Raw genomic sequence first — 16811 nt, forward strand, 5'->3', positions numbered from 1 at the left:
GGCATTTTTTAGAAGCTTGACATTCAACCCGGGAGAGACTGGTACCTATTGATGCTGCTGACCGTTTGACTGCAGGCCTCAACATGGCGTCCGTTTTAGGTGCGCGGTGCAGAAGTTTTCTCAATAAAGTCCGAGTGAATTCCCGGATTTTAACATCCCCAAGAAACCGATTGATTTTTAATTGTAAAACTGAGCCACTACTTCCAAGGCAGTACTACCCTCTGAGAAATCAACGTGCGTTTTACTATGTAAAACCAAAGCAGAAGAAGGGACCGTCGCTAAAGGGATGGCTTCTGTTTGGCGGGGGAATGGTTGGTTTTGCGACCGCCGGCGTCATCTATTTAGGTCAGTGATAATTTTTACTCAGTAAGGGTTTATCTTAAAGAGTCGGCTAACTAAAAGTCCAGCCAGTTTCGCGACGTTGCCAGCAAATGGGTACAATTATATCATAGCATGAGTATTTCGCCTGCCATGTGACATGCTCAAATAGTGTTAGGCCAGTCAAAGTTGATTTCATGGTTAGCGTCATATAAGGTAAACACATTTTTCCCCAACTGGGTGCTTGCATCAAGGGAATTATGAGGGAAAATACAATTTAGCTTTATAAATTATTCTACAACAGAAACAAACCTTGTGTTGATTTTTGCAGATTTGGCTAAAATAGCCAAGATTTTTACTGGGGGGGGGGGGGGGTACGTTTACCCATTTAGCAGACAAATTTTCTCCTAGCTTTTCCTAGGGGTAGCTTTTCCAAGCTTGCAGTGGTGCTCTGTTTTCTTTTATTTTAGCAGACTTTCCAGTCAAGTGGGGTTGTTCTTCAGAACCTCTCTATCCTCTATTTCTATGGGCCTGCTAGAGGCTGGTGACGAAAGATACCATGGAATCAACTTTCATTGGCCTTATTTCGAGATTCTAACTCCCTCCCCATTCAATAGGTCTAGGCAATTAAAATACAATATAACTTACTTTAGTAAAATGGGCTTAAGAATGTACATTATACAAAAAGACACATATTGCAGGGAACTACATTTTTAGACATTGTGTATCTTGCACTTTAATATCTTGAATAAAATCACTTTTGAAAAATAGACATGGGAAGCTTATCATCCCCCTAACAGCTCAAATAATTATTTGTAAGTATTGTTTAAACATAGTTTAAGAGTCAAAGGCATAGAATATCACCTCACAGACGAACAGAATCAAAAAGCCCAAACTGTTGTGTTCTCATACCAGAACACCACACACCTCACAGACCAAAATACTATTCATGTCTGCATTTAACACATCTTCAAATCCAAATTAAATAGAGGGAGGGATGACAGAAAACGAAAAAGAAACACTCTTGGTAGTGAAAAAAAGGCAAGGGAGAAAAAACAAAACAAAAAAAGAGAGGGATGAAGTAGAAATTTAATCTAGAGTTATAGACTTAAAAATAAGTGGGGTCTAATCAAGGTATATTCATTGACCAGCATCACAATTTTCAGTAGCTCATTTGTCAGTGTTATTATAGTGACATTGTACACATTGTCAGCTTATGGTACATTTTAGAGGTGTCTATGTCAATTTATCCTTTTGTTTTATTTTTTATTTTTCCAGGCCAACCATTTGCAGATGAGCCTGATAAGGTAGGGATTAAGGATGATTGAATAATTTAACCTTCTGTGCCCTTGGCTAGAGAAGGGCAAACATAAAGGAAGTGAATCTTTGAAAGGGCAGGTACTGTAAGCTTGCTGGGTGAAACTTTTCTTCAAACTCTGTTACAGTACCTACTGAACTACTGTTACTTCATTTCACATTTTTATCTTTAAAATATTGTTACTGTTACATATTGGTTTGTTATTTATTTTCTTTCTTTTGATGGTTTTACTTTTTTCATATAATATGCTCGTGGAATAGAGATATACGCAGTGTTTCAAACCTTTGTTTAGAAAGTGTGAAGAGTTCACCCTTCCTCACTTGAGTACCCTTAATTATATTTATTACATTATGGTATCCAATTTGTTTTTCAGCCTTCTAGAGACCCATATAAGAATGGTAAGACTCTCTTTCTTGGTTAAGGTCTGACTTCTGTGTAAAATTTTATGCAGAACTCTAATTTACCTTAAAACTTGTTTGTAGAATTGTTTCCACTTCAATTTATATACAGAGCACGGGATAGACTATGGGATTTTTATGAGGTAAGTAGATATTTTTTGTTTGTTATTTGAAAGAAGAACTTATCTGATTTTTTTTTTCATTTTCTTGCATTTAGTTACACATCTCTTTAAGTTCTAATAGATAAAGGTCATGCTAGGTTACAGTTACTCTGCATTAAAAGTTAATATTCCCAACTACTATTCAACCAAGTACTTCGGACCATTCAACCAACAGGAACTTATTAGTCTCCTGTAAAGAAAGTTGATCAATCACTTCTTTATTATTGTTTATAATTGAAAATAAATTTGCAATTATAAAACATCAATTGATAAAATGGTGACATGATTTGCTTCCTAGAAGGGTTTGTTTTATGACATAGTAATTTGAAATTGTGATAAGTGACTGTTATTACCACTGAGGTTTTGTCTATAAATGCTATATCCTAGATGTTTGTTGAACCTTCAAGTACCAAGTTATTACCAGACCCACTACCAGAGCCTTATATTCAGCCACCGTACACCCTGATACTGGAGATGACAGATGTACTTGTACATCCTGAATATGATGTAAGACATGCACTGTTAGCTTTCTTTATACTGTAACACCTATTTCAAATAATAAGCCAATCATTGAATTGTGCACTTGTTCATGAATGCACTCAGCTACCATGAATACAAAATTAAAAGGAGTACACCTGGGTATGACAGTAGAGTACTACTAAAAACAAATACGAGCAGTTTGAAAACTGTAAAATATTGTTTTTTATCAAGCAATAGATTGATGCTTGTAAAGCACACATCCACTCAATAAAGTGAGGAGGTCCGACATCCCTAAATGGGTTGATATTATAATCTTTTTTGTTTTCTTTTGTTTTTTTTTTTTGTTTTGCAGAGAAAAAGTGGCTGGAGATTTCGCAAGAGACCTGGGGTCGAATTTTTCCTGAATCAGCTAGCCCCTTTATTTGAGATCGTTGTTTTTACTCATGAAGTTGGATTTGTAAGTATTGCTTTTCATGGTAGTTTTCTGCTCATAGGAAAGGTAGCTTTACAGTAAGGACACAAAACGTGGGTCATGCCAAAAATATTTGGACTTGTTGATCAGTTCCTGGTGAAGACATGCCATAGAGATCTAGCCAAAATTACACAGTGTTTCCAATGTGCATTCCACAGACACTTCTAAAACTTGCTATGAAAGTTGCATTACCAACTTTTTTATTGTCCAAGCAGATTAATAATAAAAATATATAATTAAAACTTCAGTAAAATAGCTGTGATATAGTTTTACTAACATGCGCTAGTTGTAGGTTGACTTCAATATGAAATGGGGCTGTCTGAAGCAGCTTGTAAATATTTAGAATTGTCTCTTATAGGGCACTTTAGGGCCTGCGGAGTATGTTGAAAAGTGGGTGGGCTGACAATTGAAAAAATTATCATATTGAAAAACGAAAAAGGGATAAATTATAGTATTTGACTTTTTCTGTTTCTGTTGCAAAAAGTTGGCGCAGCCTTCCCCTCGGCGGTGCCTGTACTGGGTTGAATCAGATTCTTCATTAAAAATGGTTTTATTTAACTTTTGGTATGCTGTGAGATTTAAATCTGGTATTTGCAGTAATGTGATTTGTGTAATATTTCAGAGTGCTTCTCCTGTTATTGATGGAATTGATCCCCATCAAATGATCATGTACCGATTGTTTAGAGATGCCACAAAATACATAAAAGGGACACATGTAAAGGTAAGGCTATTGTCAGCTGAAGAGATTTTGTTTGTTCTTATTATTTAGGCATTCCTTCAAGGCTCAGTTTAATTTTTTAAAGAGGTAATTATTTTTAAAAGCTCAAAATTTACTACATTGCGACAGAATAACCAAAGCATTGAGGTTTTTTAATATTAAATATTTCATAACAGCTTTTACAACATGATTGAAAATTATACCTTTTTAGTTTATTCAGGTTGTTTGTTTAATCATTTTGTAATTGCATTGAGGCCAAACCTGTTGTAAATTGTTTAAATAATTCCCAGGTATTTCTTATATATTCGAATGTTTCCACCTCAGGATTTATCTGGTATAAACCGTGACCTGAAGAAAGTTATTGTTATCGATTGCAACAAAGCAGCCACAGAACTGAATGAGAGAAATGCTATAATCCTCAAGAAATGGGAAGGCAACCCAGCCGATACCACGCTAGTGGACTTGCTTCCTCTTCTTCAGAGTAAGTTGTTCAAATTTCTGTACTTGACTGTCTACTGCAATCCAGGGGTGTGGGCCAAGGGTACCAATGCAACTATCAAGAGTACAGCTTGGAAGAAACTTTACAGCGTTGGGCGCGTTTTTTGCGTGTATTTTAGGTGTAATCGAGTGTTGTGCGTGCGTGTAGTTAGCGTGTAAAACGCTGAGTGTACTACACAATCAGTGCATGTAGTTTTCCTTTGTTATGCAGGAATGTTGGCTATTATCCGTAAGAATTTTTAATGCAGGAAGAACTATTGATAATGCCGAAGATACTTTCATACGAAAAGCATAGAAACGAGGACGTTTTTGTTGAAGCGTACGGCAAGAATGCATTAAAACAACGCAACGTGGTACGTTGTTCGCTCTCTCGGCTTGCGTGTGACCTAAACTAATCGACTGCTTTTGGGAGAAGTTAAGAAAATTCACAAAAAAAAAAACATTTGGCTCCCATTTCAAAAAATCCGTGCTTAAGTTCCCCAAATTTAATTGTTAATCCCTCTGACCCTAAAAATGTTTGACTTTTTTGTTGAGACCCTTCTTCTATCACTGCTCCACCCCTTCTCTGACTGTTCAAACAAAGGACTAATCTGTATCCCTTTTATTCCCTTTTTTCCCCTCGTTTATTTACTAGATTAGTCTAGCCTACTTGTAGGCTTTGTTAGTTTTTCCGGCACGAAAACCCCGAAAACACGATGTTCGCATCTCCCCCTCCCCCCCCCCCCCCCCCCCCCCCTGCGGATCGCTTTATCCAAGATGGCAGCCATAGTATGCGAACATCGTGTTTTCGGGGTTTTCGTGCCGGAAAAACTATCAAAGCCTACAAGTAGGCTTAGTTTAGTCAAGTCCGGCTTACCTAGAAGTAAATATCGAGTGAATTACAGAAGAATGGACAGTGTCAATTCTATTTTCCAGCGATTGCCACTTCAGGGGTGGATGATGTCCGTGCTGTCCTCGACTTCTACCGCCAAGAGGATGACATAGTCGCTGCATTCAAGCGCAACCAGGCCAGGTTACGTGAGGCCGAGCAGGCCAGGTTACAAAAGCTTGAGCAGCAAAACAAACAAGGACGGTCCTGGGGTGGAATGTTTGGGCGTGGTCTGTTTGGTAGATCAGGAGGGGTAAGTGATCCAATCATAGATAAGTTTGACATCTCTTTCATGAGTGTGATATCTGAAGGTCGTTAACGACACCCCCCCTCCCTCCCTAAAAAATAAGCATAATCCGAGCTAACGAAAATGTCTAAAAATAATATCAAACCATCAAACTATAGGTAAAAAACTTTCAAATTCTAGAGAGAGCAAATCTCGAGCAACTAAAAATTCCGTACCCATTTAGCCGCGAAATATATGTAGATAAGGTCAAAGATTTTGTTATTGATTGTTTTCCCCCTAATGTTTAAATATTTTGGTTTCATTTATCTGTGTTGCTTATGAAGTACCATTGCGTTTTGCCCTATGCCCGTAGTGTATGGAAAAGGTGTATGTAAATCCCGAGAACTAAACCAGCAACTTCCTATACTCTCCCAGGATAAATGAGTGCTCAGTCGATGACTTCACTTCCGGCTTACATGACGAACAAATCGCCGAATGATCCGAAGGTACCATATAACATAGGTGCTAGCATACCCCTGGCGATGAATGACCATTGGCGACATGTTTGCCTTTATACCAAGATGATGAGAGCCGAAACGAGAACGCGGACTTTTTAAAATTCGGTAAATTGATGATAACTTAATGGAACTATTGGTGTGTTCATAATTTCGTATTACAGAGACAACTTGAGGTAACAAGCGGATACCTAGCGTTCATTGCGGACACGTGTACGTCTTTAAAAAAAATACAGGAACTCCAATGACTACATAAGGAGAAGCTCAATGGACACGAAAAACAGTATGATAATATAAACATGGTTGCGATAAAAATAGCATTGTTTTAAGGTGAATACGATCCTATCCCAAGGAAGACTTCTCTGAAATGTAAAATATGGCCCTGTCATCCGCTAATAAAGTAGTTTTCCCTGCCGTTGGATGATAATGGTTTATTCTCTACAAAAGGTTTTAAGAATGTTGTTTCTAAAAGTATAGAAAGATCGCTTGAAATAAATAACTAATGTAGCGGATGGATATGTTTTCTCACGCTGGGGAATGTTGTCTTTAAAAAAGTGTTTTTCCATTCACGGATTAAATACTTTGTGAGGGTTTAGTTTTTTGTGTTTAATAAACAAATTAACTTTTTTTATAACTTGTTAGCCTTAGACCATGCAAAGCCTAGAAATATTCGAATTGATGTCTTGGTTATTTGCCATCGGTATCTGTGGGCGTCCACTCATACTATGGCAGCAATAGAAAAAAATGTCAAGCCAACAAGCGCCTAGAAACATGCGAAAGCTTCTAGTGGTAATCAATTCCAATGGGTTTAATGAACTTCAAATAAGTCGTAACTCCCATTGAATTATTACACGCGCTGGAAAGAACGGAAGGACGACGCAGAAATCTACTTAAAATGATTCGAGAAAACACGAGTCTACTCGACAATTGCGCCGTCGAGTAAACAGCGATTTGGGTTTGAATTTTGTCGATTGGGTAGGAACCCATCATCACGTGTTACCTTTGAAAGCGTGACAGCTGCGGTTCCTTGGTGGCAAGTGACGTAATCGACATTCATCAAGTTGTGCGACCGGGGAGGTTTTTGTCACTGGGGATACTCGTTTGGTGTGAGACAAGCAAGCGAAGTCAGCAGCTAGAGCAAATGGTGAGTTTGTAACTCCAATATTTGTAGGTAAGTTATTTGTAGATGCTGAATATCTCCTGCCAACGTTTGTATTAATGACTTTTAGTCGAGCATTATTTTCACTCGATTTCCAAAAGGTGGAAACGGTAAAAATTGATGAAAAAATAAACAGTTAAATGGCGGTAAGATAAAAAAAAGAATTGGTAAAAATCTTTGATGATATAAAAAGAGGAACCTCTATTAAAGTGTACCGCACTTTTGTCAGCAAAAAAAAATTAAATTTAAAACTCAAAATTTCAAGTTATATTCATTTACTATCAATGTTCATATTGATACATCGCCTATTCCACTGAGGTAGTCTGCAAGAGCTTCAGGCTATACATGTCTCAGCAAATTTCAGTTTAATGTTCTTGCTTAAACCGTATTGAAAAAAATTAGTTTTCTTAGAAATCTCTGCTTGGAACTTGAAGCACATCTCCCATGACGTAGACGTGAGACGGGGGTCGAGTACATTTAAAGTAAAACTTTTCGAAGAACAAATAATCCCAAACATATTAAAAATATTATTTCCGTGTTTCGTGATAAAAGTTTTTCTGAAAACCCGTCTAGCTTTTGAAGTGGAGATCTACTATTGATTCACTTGTCACTTTAACAGACACTACATTTTTCACCCTGAATATCTGTCTTGTCTTTAGTTTGGTAAGACGCGGTCACCTCGCATTTTTGTCGAATTTGTGTTCAGGTTTTGACAGATGACAATGTGTTGTAGCTCTCCTGACACGAGTGTGGTTTTAAAAATCTTCTCACCCCATCTTACATGGGCAAAACATCTACTTTTTGGCCCGTCATTCCATCTCATGCTAATTTTCAAAAGTCATTTGTATGAATTGTGTCTAGCAAGTGAATCTTAAAGGGAGGGACTGCACTACCTTTACAAATTGTAAATGTCAAACGACGCCATGTTCGTCCCTGACACTCAAGTGAAGTTTTTGTTGAAAAGTTTAAAGCAACCCCTTCAAAGAACGAAGATTGCATTTTTTTTATGCCAGTGACAAGGTTTGATAAATTACAAGGGAGACTATAGGGGCGTATTTTAGTGTTGCCTCTGGCACGAAACAGCTTTTAGGTCTTCTATATCTACTTATAAGTAAAAAGCGAGCTATATGTATCTTGTTAGAAATAACATATATTTTTTTAAATCGAAACTCAATTCTTTGTGTTTTTGGTTGATATCATTGTGGCCCTGGGGGCCAAAACGCCGCACTTCACCCACTTGCACTGCCATGTAGGTTAAACAAGGGAACTAGTTTCCATGATAAAAAAAGAAAGCTGCTAAAAAAAAGAAAGCTGCTAAAACATTTTTACCGCTCTTTTTAAACACATGTATCGTTGTTTTCCACGTAACGTGAATGATAGACGAGTAATGACGCTGTGTAACGTTGGTGATCAATTAAAGAGATGAGTGGTTGGGGTTTTCCGGGAGGGGGTTCTTTATTTGTCACATGTGTAAGCTATATTTTAAATGGGAGGTTAGCTAAAAAAAAGCCATTAAGACTGGCAACTGTTTTTATTAGTCACAGCAAAATGAAAAAAAAAACACAGAACAAAAGATATTTGATTGTCTATTAGTTAATGTGGCCTAGTTTTGCAGAGTCCTATAAATGCAAGTCATTTTAGAGTTATTGAAATAATTAGAATAAGGTAGATGGGGCAAAATAGAATAAAGAGACGTTTTGAATGTGCGCTGAAAACACTTAGACGCAATTGGGGTTGCTTTACTTTAGACTTTGTAGATTTTAGTAATTAGATAAGAAACGATAAATGCGATTCACGTAAGAAGCTATGATCTGCAATTATGTTACTAGTACAATGGAGTTGATTTACAGGTCATCCTTAGCCTTATGCTTTACTTTGAGCCGGCATGTAGTTGACATACCCATTTTTCATTCTGTCTTGCAATAAATACACTTCATATTAACCCAGATATTCTTCCTTTAAATCGATACATGTTGCTACGTAGAGACTATTACCATAACTGGCGGCGCGAACGTTCATATTCAAAAACACCATTAATTATTAATCCCGATTGCGATGTTATTTGTCTGTTTGCCAATTTCTTTACAACCGGCAAACGTGGATGAGTATCGACGAATGTGCATCGCTAAAAACCTGGCAGCCCTTTCTCCGTTAAGCAAAGCGTCCGTTGTAACTTTTTGAGTCACTGTTGAAGGGAGAGAGTTGTTGGAGGGCTATTCCCCACACTTGTAACTTCTCGTGAGATAGCCTCCATACTTGAGAGTTCTTGTCAACCTGTCAGCAGTGTCAAGTAAGCCGTGGCGATATACTGCCTTCGACTTGTGCCAAAACTCGCCCAGTCATGACAGACGAAGGAATACTATACCATAGACGAGAATTCTAAGACACTTCTGCGATTTTTGGATAAGTGCGCTTGGCATAGACATGGGCTGATCGCTTCCGCGTCGTTTTGAAACGTATTTCTACCATTTAAAGAGTCACAAAGAAAATAAAAGGCTATACAGATGCGTTACTGGTAAGTGTGCCCATTTTTATATATATATATTCCAGTAATTCCAGGAAAGCTTGAACTTGCTTTAACCGTTTTTATGTAACAAAATCACCCACTATTTACTATGATTGGTATCTGTTTGAGTGGAATATGAAAATGTGATGCGGTAGTAGCAGTTGATAATTATCTTACTGAGAAACTAATTTAAATCATTGAAAACCGTTTATAACAAATTGTCTTTTTAACCGTTAACATGTGGGATGATTATAAATATGCCAAATGATTACAGAATACGCAGGATACAAGGTAGATAATTCTAGACCATTGTACTTAATGATCACTATATAATAAATGTTTACGGCCTTATTAAAGACGTCGACTCTCCATTTCTCTGATTGGCTTATAATGCTTAAAACCGCCTTCTATTGTTGTAGGTTTTTGTAAAACTAAAAAAGGAACGACTTGTGGCATTAGTTATAAGGATTTCATGTTAACCTGACCTTATAGACTTGTTCTATCGAGGGGTAATTTTCAACTGTCATAGAACTACATTTAAGTGAGATTGATTTTATATCTCTTTTCCTCTATCTCCTATTCTATTTTTTTGCATTTTTAAAACGAGTTTTCATCTTTTTTTTCTTTACCTAATATTCATAGTTTGCATCCTTTTTTTACCCAATATTCTATAGACCGGGCTGCTTATGAATTTTTTAAGTGTATATAGCTTGTTGAAGTTCTACTAAGCAATTTTACGGTACCTTTCCTTGAAAAAATTGTTTAATTTCGCCTTTTTTTCTGAAATAACTGTGGTTCTATGTTATGACTTAAGACAAAGTGTGTCACGCAAGCCGGTGAAATTCACGGAGAAGGGAGGATGCTATTCATGGCATATCATGATTGTTTTCTGTTTTCTGATGATTCCCCCACCGGAAAACTATTCATCAAAGCTTCTATAGCTAGCGTGTAAGGTTCTCATAACCTGTCTTGTTAAAAAAACGATTGCGTGTATTGTGCTGTGATTCGTCCTTATGTTTATATTAACATGTTGGTAGAACAAACTGTGAGAAGCTAAACGAAGAGGTATGCCATAAATATTATGTCTCAGAATACATGTATCGGAAACCTTGACCTTGAAGGCAATCATCCTGGATTATTAAGAAACATGCGATATTAGCAATAGATATTATGTAATAACAGTTATCAACATGGAGATGGATTATAAAAAAAAAGAGAAAAAATACGGCTTCTTTTAGAAAGAAAACATTTAGGTGGGGAATACCTAAACAATCGTTCTTCGTGAATACCTAGTATAGGATTATAACGTAGAAGTAAAAATTGACGAATACCGTATGCATGTAAGTCCACAGACTCCAGTATCCATGGTGATTCTGATAAAACAGAGTAGTATCTTTGAAAAGAAAAGAGACGTTTTTTTGAGAGTTTGGCAAGAGTGCGCATGCTCATCCTAGATACATCCGCTGTACGTGGTTGTCTGCGCTGCAAGCAAATTACGTAACAGTCTGGCTAAAGTATAGCATAATCGCACATTTATTTTGTTTCTTTTTCTTGTTATTTCTTCTTCTTTTCCCGATTCCACTTGGTTCATATAACAAGTGTTGAACAAGCCTAACATTATTTAGTCGCTGTCTCGCTTTCTCTACCTAAACGTCTGTTTACATACTCTGAGCCAAATATCCTCACTCATCGTACACACCTTCTGGACTTTGAAACTAATTGGCTAGTTGTTTGATTGACACAATCTGAATGTAGACCGAATAAATAAAAAATGATCTGTTTTTAATTATGCTGCGTAAGTATTTCTTCTCTCTACCACTGTTTCTTGTCCCTCGTTAGTGTAAACACAACTTGAGCTTTGGCCCATCTTGTTTACTTCTAAACGCTAAACTTTTTGACGATGATATCGCCTCTGACACTCTAGCAACTTCAATAGCCCAGGACACTCTAACAACTTCCTCGATCACCCTTTATATTTGCTGACAAAGTGGCAAAATAGTTCTACGTTGTTCACTAGACAAATACAAAACAAAGTCACGAGATATCGGATCAGCTGATGTTGTTGAGTGTAGCGTACTTGTACCGTGGGAATATAGGAGCCTGTGATTGAATTTCGTGAGCATTGCTCGATTGTTAACTCATGTCTGATACCGTAGCAGGGGTATGAGATAGACTGCTATTTTAAATAATTGAACCGCCATTGCCATGGTAATCGTCTTATTTGGAATTGGGACGTGAAAGAATTGACAGACTTCCCAGTAAGTCAGCTTGTTTATTCATTTATCGTTATATTCATTTATCGTCATTTGGGCATTTAAGTTCAATTCGTTGCTAGGCATTTCAAAGCCCAAATTCATGTCTTAGTTTACTCATTACTTTGAAACAAATGTTCATATCTCTGAAGACATTTTTTTTTTTTGTTATTCTACGAAGGTTGGCTTTTGTTGTTATGACGAAGTTTTGTATCTTATGTAGAATTGACATAACAGTCTTTGGTTTGTCAAAACAACTGAGACCAAATTCCTATAATAATCACGAAGCAAAAAACAAAATTAAGTATAACTAAACAATTACACAGCCCACTTCAAAACAACCCCATGGGGCAACAATAGCAAGAAAATTAGCTCAACATGTTGCAATTCAAATCAATTCGTGGCACAATAGCAAGGATCAGCTATGCTATCTGATTGGCTACAGATTGTAATTGATTGGACCAATTTCGTCAAGACATTATTTGGTAAAAGACTGGTGCCGTATTAGGAAGAGTAAATGACGATAAACTAGATGAAGAGAGTATAGATAAAAGAAAGGTTACATTGCCATATACGCATCTATGTTCTAGCGAGGAGCGCTATTTTTATAGATGTATGTGGCATTATCCTTTGTTTAACAAAATCAAATATAACAAAGTGTACAGACCGCATTTTATACGGAATGGGGTGTGGCGTGCTAATTTTATAGATGCTAGTGTGTTATGAACTCTATGGCATTATCCTTTCAATCCTTTGTTTTCCAAACTAATAATAACAATTTTCACATAGAAAGCAATCTATATATAGGTAAACAAAAAAGCAGCACAGGGACTGTTGAAAAAGAGGAGTCAGTGAAAAAGGGTTCTATAAGGAAATAAAATCTTCTAGTTGACTTCAATCAAGTCTACGGAGATCGTATTGGATCGCTCTTTATAACTTCAAGGTTAGTAAACGTGCGGGCAAACTTTTATTGAAACATAGAAGGGCATTTCCACCCGTCTTATATGAGATAAACATACGAAAAAATATATGGCATATAAAGAGTTATTTGATAAAACAGGATTTTAACTTCTTAATAAATAATTCTTAATAAATTATCTTTTTTCGAGCTTTTCGACATAACGTTAAAATCAATCTACAGCCTGCGAGTATGTGGGAACAATTTACAGAGTTCCACTGCCAACTACGATCGGGACATTAAGAAGCGTTCGTTACAAGTGGGATGTCCACTTTTGAGCTCGTTTGTTGAAGGCTCCATTCCTAGGTATATCTAAAGCCCCTTGTAAACAACCCCCAGCAATTGGCATAGTGTTTATTTCTCCTACCTCCTTTCTCCTCGCAACAAAGCATCGGCCATTTTCATTATGGCTGTTTTGTGGAAGCCATTATGATATTTTGAATTTAAATGGAATTTAATAAAAAGAAGTATGTGTTTTTTTGGATTTTTATTTTACAAAATTCGTAAACCAATATTGGTTGAAAACAGCAAGGATACGTCTGACCATAGCTCTTTATGCTTTAAGTCGTTTCCATTTCAAACACTGTGGACTTATGGCGTAATATGTAACAATGACTGTTTTCTTTCAACAATAATGGCGTTGCACAAGCTTTTATTTACTGATAGCAAAGAGCACTGAAAATGGAAATAATAACAATACCAAGCACTGATGTTTGCGTACTATTTTGGACGACATTTCACAAGAATTATGGACAAGTCATGTGGACAAACGTAAAAAAAAACAACTATAAAAAATGCCTAATGTTGGGACAGTCTTTGCAAGTGACTTTCTTAATTAGGCCTACTTTACAAGTGCAGATGCCGGAGTTTACAAGGAAAGAGAATAGACTACTGTTTTTGCGAGGAACGTTTGACCATTCTCTTTGAGCATCTTTTTTTTATCAAGGCAGCCCAATTTTGACAGCGAAACCACTCATTTTTCAGAAAAAAATGTTGAGTTATTTTTATGTTTTCTTTAAGCCTACACAGACCACGAAAAGTTTCGGACAGCTAGTCAAAGTGTATCTAGATCACAGAGATCAACTCAATATTTAAACAGCTGAATTTTAGAAATTGTACTTAAGTGACTACATACAAATATTTGAACAATTGCGGCTCTTTCTTAATATGCACTCGCGTACCACTGCATCACTATTTCAGTACTAAAAATTACAGAAAACTTGATAAAATAGTTTCTATTCACGTTCATGGCTGGAGCGAGCATGGCCACCTGGGTTTGTCTAATCGGTGGCTTCGACTCCTCCCTCTTATTGGTGGAAAACAAATTTTGATGACGACACGCGAAGGCGTAGAGCGCGTCTTGTGACACGGTTCGTTTCACGGCATTGTGGGAAAATGGCTCTACTACGAGGTCTTGTAAACATCTCATTACTATGCAGTATTTACAATATTCATCGTCATTTTTCCCTAGCCCACCAATGACGTGCTCATATACTTTTTAAAGACTTTAGAATGTCAGTTATCATCTGTTTCCGCGAGGGCTTACCGTAGGTGGCAGTTTGTTCATTCATGTTTCGTAACTACTAGTGATGAGTGCAGATTAGCATAAATCGGTCGCACGACGGTCAAACCGATGCAATGCAATTGATTTCCTCTACGCCACTCAGACAAAGGACACGCTCGTGTGAATTCATGCTAATTTATCCCTATATTTGTGTACTTTCCTTCTTTGCTTTAGGCTCTCGACGCCGTCTAGCATCTATTTGCTAACGTTTTTATAGGTGCTAGATTTTTCAGCCATTTGCAAAATAAGCAAACCCCACAAAATTCAAAAGTTTCAATCTCCTGTTACAAACCCTTAGATTCTTGTACCTTATGATTAGAACCCATTTTCTTGTTTGCTTTTTAGGTAGCAGTAATTGGAAATCCATGATTTTCGAGCGAGAAAAGTTTGGTGGCAACGATAAGTACTGCTCATATGCAGCTCTAACTTGCTATGCAAATAACAACCTCGGTTTCTGTTGATTCTTGTCTTCCTCGCTATCAGAAGGTTTTTTTTGACCACGTGCTCTTAGCTAGGACGAATAACTCGACTAGGTAATATTTATTCACACTTGGTTTGCTGCAATTAAGTCAATTGAATAGCTGTTGAGATCCGGTGGAACGTTTAACGTGTGTTGGAATGCACTGGCGTGCGACTGACTCGAGCGGGCAGCCCGTGTCAACAACCCAACACACGACACAAGCGCTTCTATCACAATCGTGAAATGGGACTGTGTAAACTCTGCGACAATTATCTGCAAAATGGTCGATGGCTTAAAAACACTGGATTTGCGACATAGGGGGCGGGGGATGGTAGAAATGAAATACTACTATTTGCGTTTTACCAACATCTTTGGTAATTAGCATGCGTGCCATTGTTAAGCATTCAGATAGGTCAGGTGGGATCGTATTGTTGAAGCCCGTTTACCGCTTATCGAGCACATGGCTAAGACAATAGACAAGCTTTGCAATTATTGTAAATACAATTTCACCGACTTCGAGTAAACTTATGAGTTTCGCTCGCTCTCCTTCGCGATCTTTGGCCGAGGACAGCGCGAAAATTAGAAAAAACCGTTTAATTGTGCACTCGTTTCGTTTTCGTAGTCTTGCAAAGGGTTTTGTTACACGTGCATGCGCCCGCGAACACTGGAAAAGGTCAACGGTACCAACCCACGTGAAATAGTGAGGGTAGAGCGAAGTTGTTCCCCAGGAGACACTGAGGGCTGCGCTTGTACTGTTTACTATGACTTGCTGTTAACATGGAAGGATTGTTGTAAGGATTTTCTGACTGAGGCACGGCTTGTACAATATGAGGAATATCCTAAGCGAGTAAGTACCTACTTGGTATTAATGAAGGCTTGCTATTGCTAATATTATGTTGTTTCTCTTATATGATTCACAACACTCATTGATTCGAAGCAACGTTAATTTTGCTCCAAGGGGCGCGCGTCGTATATTTTGTATTTTTCTATGAATGTCAGTATTCTCGGATTTTAAGGCTCTGTGTGATGGTCGATAATTTTTCCGAGCGAATAATGAATACACAGAGCGCGATTTTAACATTGGTCACGTATTCATTAAGGTTGTGACGGCAAGCATTCTACATGCGATCTAATTTCAAATTGTTTCCCTCTCTTTCTATTACCATATTTTGACATTTTTCCATGACATATAACGAAAGTCGATTGGATACCCATCACTCTATAACTATAACGATACGAACACAAAACTTCGATCGATTAAAAGGAATTAGGATACAGATAGCTGGTCGGAGTACTTTCATATTTCGAAAACACTTCCCGGTACCTGCTTGTCCTAAACATTATCATGAAAAACAACTTTATTGAGAATAACAACCTTGAATGCCGCTCAAAAGATTGCTTTGGATTGATGGAGTGGAGATGATGGGAGGTTTATAAAGGAAAGTAGAGAGCATAGCTGTTTAGAAAGATAACGCATGGTGGAGAGCTGAGATGGTTGAGTGCGTTTACGAGTAGTTGTCGTTTTATAGTAATTCAGCTCATTGCACCTAAATCCCAGTACATCAAGTACTTCTCCATCGCAAAATTCACCACAAACTTGCGATGAGCTAAATGGAGATCCTTGTATTATCCGAGAGACAATCTACAATTCAAATTCATCGTTTTTATCCACGACAAGTGATTCATTCACTCTTTTTCGGCGCTAAATAAAGCAAAAAACCCGGTTACGCCTTGATGAAAGCCGCATTAAAATACTTGAACTTGACTTGGTTAGGGATCTTTTATTCGTTTTATTGATTTTTGTTATAAATCAGACAATTCAAGATCTCTACAGGAAAACACTGAACAATATCTCGCGAACATGGGCTCTAATTAGCATATCAGCTGCCATTATCTCCTGCCTTGAAAGTAAAAAAAAAAAACACAAGAAAAAAACATTA

At 37.3% G+C, this 16811-nt stretch overlaps 2 protein-coding genes across 7 annotated transcripts in view; both read left to right on the plus strand.

Annotated features, from left to right (window-relative positions):
• Positions 1 to 57: 57 nt before the first annotated feature.
• LOC5507019 (mitochondrial import inner membrane translocase subunit TIM50) lies at positions 58 to 6387 on the plus strand. The gene is made up of 10 exons (XM_001627637.3): positions 58 to 345; positions 1597 to 1625; positions 2010 to 2034; positions 2119 to 2177; positions 2583 to 2702; positions 3028 to 3132; positions 3770 to 3868; positions 4190 to 4346; positions 5279 to 5484; positions 5893 to 6387. Exons 1-10 carry the CDS (start codon positions 84 to 86, stop codon positions 5899 to 5901), a joined length of 1071 nt encoding a protein of 356 aa, XP_001627687.2. The 5' UTR covers positions 58 to 83; the 3' UTR covers positions 5902 to 6387.
• Positions 6388 to 6877: 490 nt separating this feature from the next.
• LOC5516035 (delta-like protein 1) overlaps positions 6878 to 16811 on the plus strand; it is a 35265-nt gene continuing 25331 nt past the window's right edge. The window contains exon 1 of one of the 6 annotated variants that reach the window (XM_048730699.1): positions 6878 to 9646. The gene's annotated coding sequence lies outside the window, so the exon portion shown is untranslated. Of the gene's footprint in view, positions 9647 to 14751; positions 15719 to 16811 lie in introns of those variants that run through there. The other 5 variants (XM_048730698.1, XM_048730708.1, XM_048730707.1 and 2 more) reach the window with 5 other exon arrangements.

Source organism: Nematostella vectensis, chromosome 7, assembly GCF_932526225.1.
Source record: "Nematostella vectensis chromosome 7, jaNemVect1.1, whole genome shotgun sequence".
Taxonomy (NCBI): Eukaryota; Metazoa; Cnidaria; class Anthozoa; order Actiniaria; family Edwardsiidae; genus Nematostella; species Nematostella vectensis.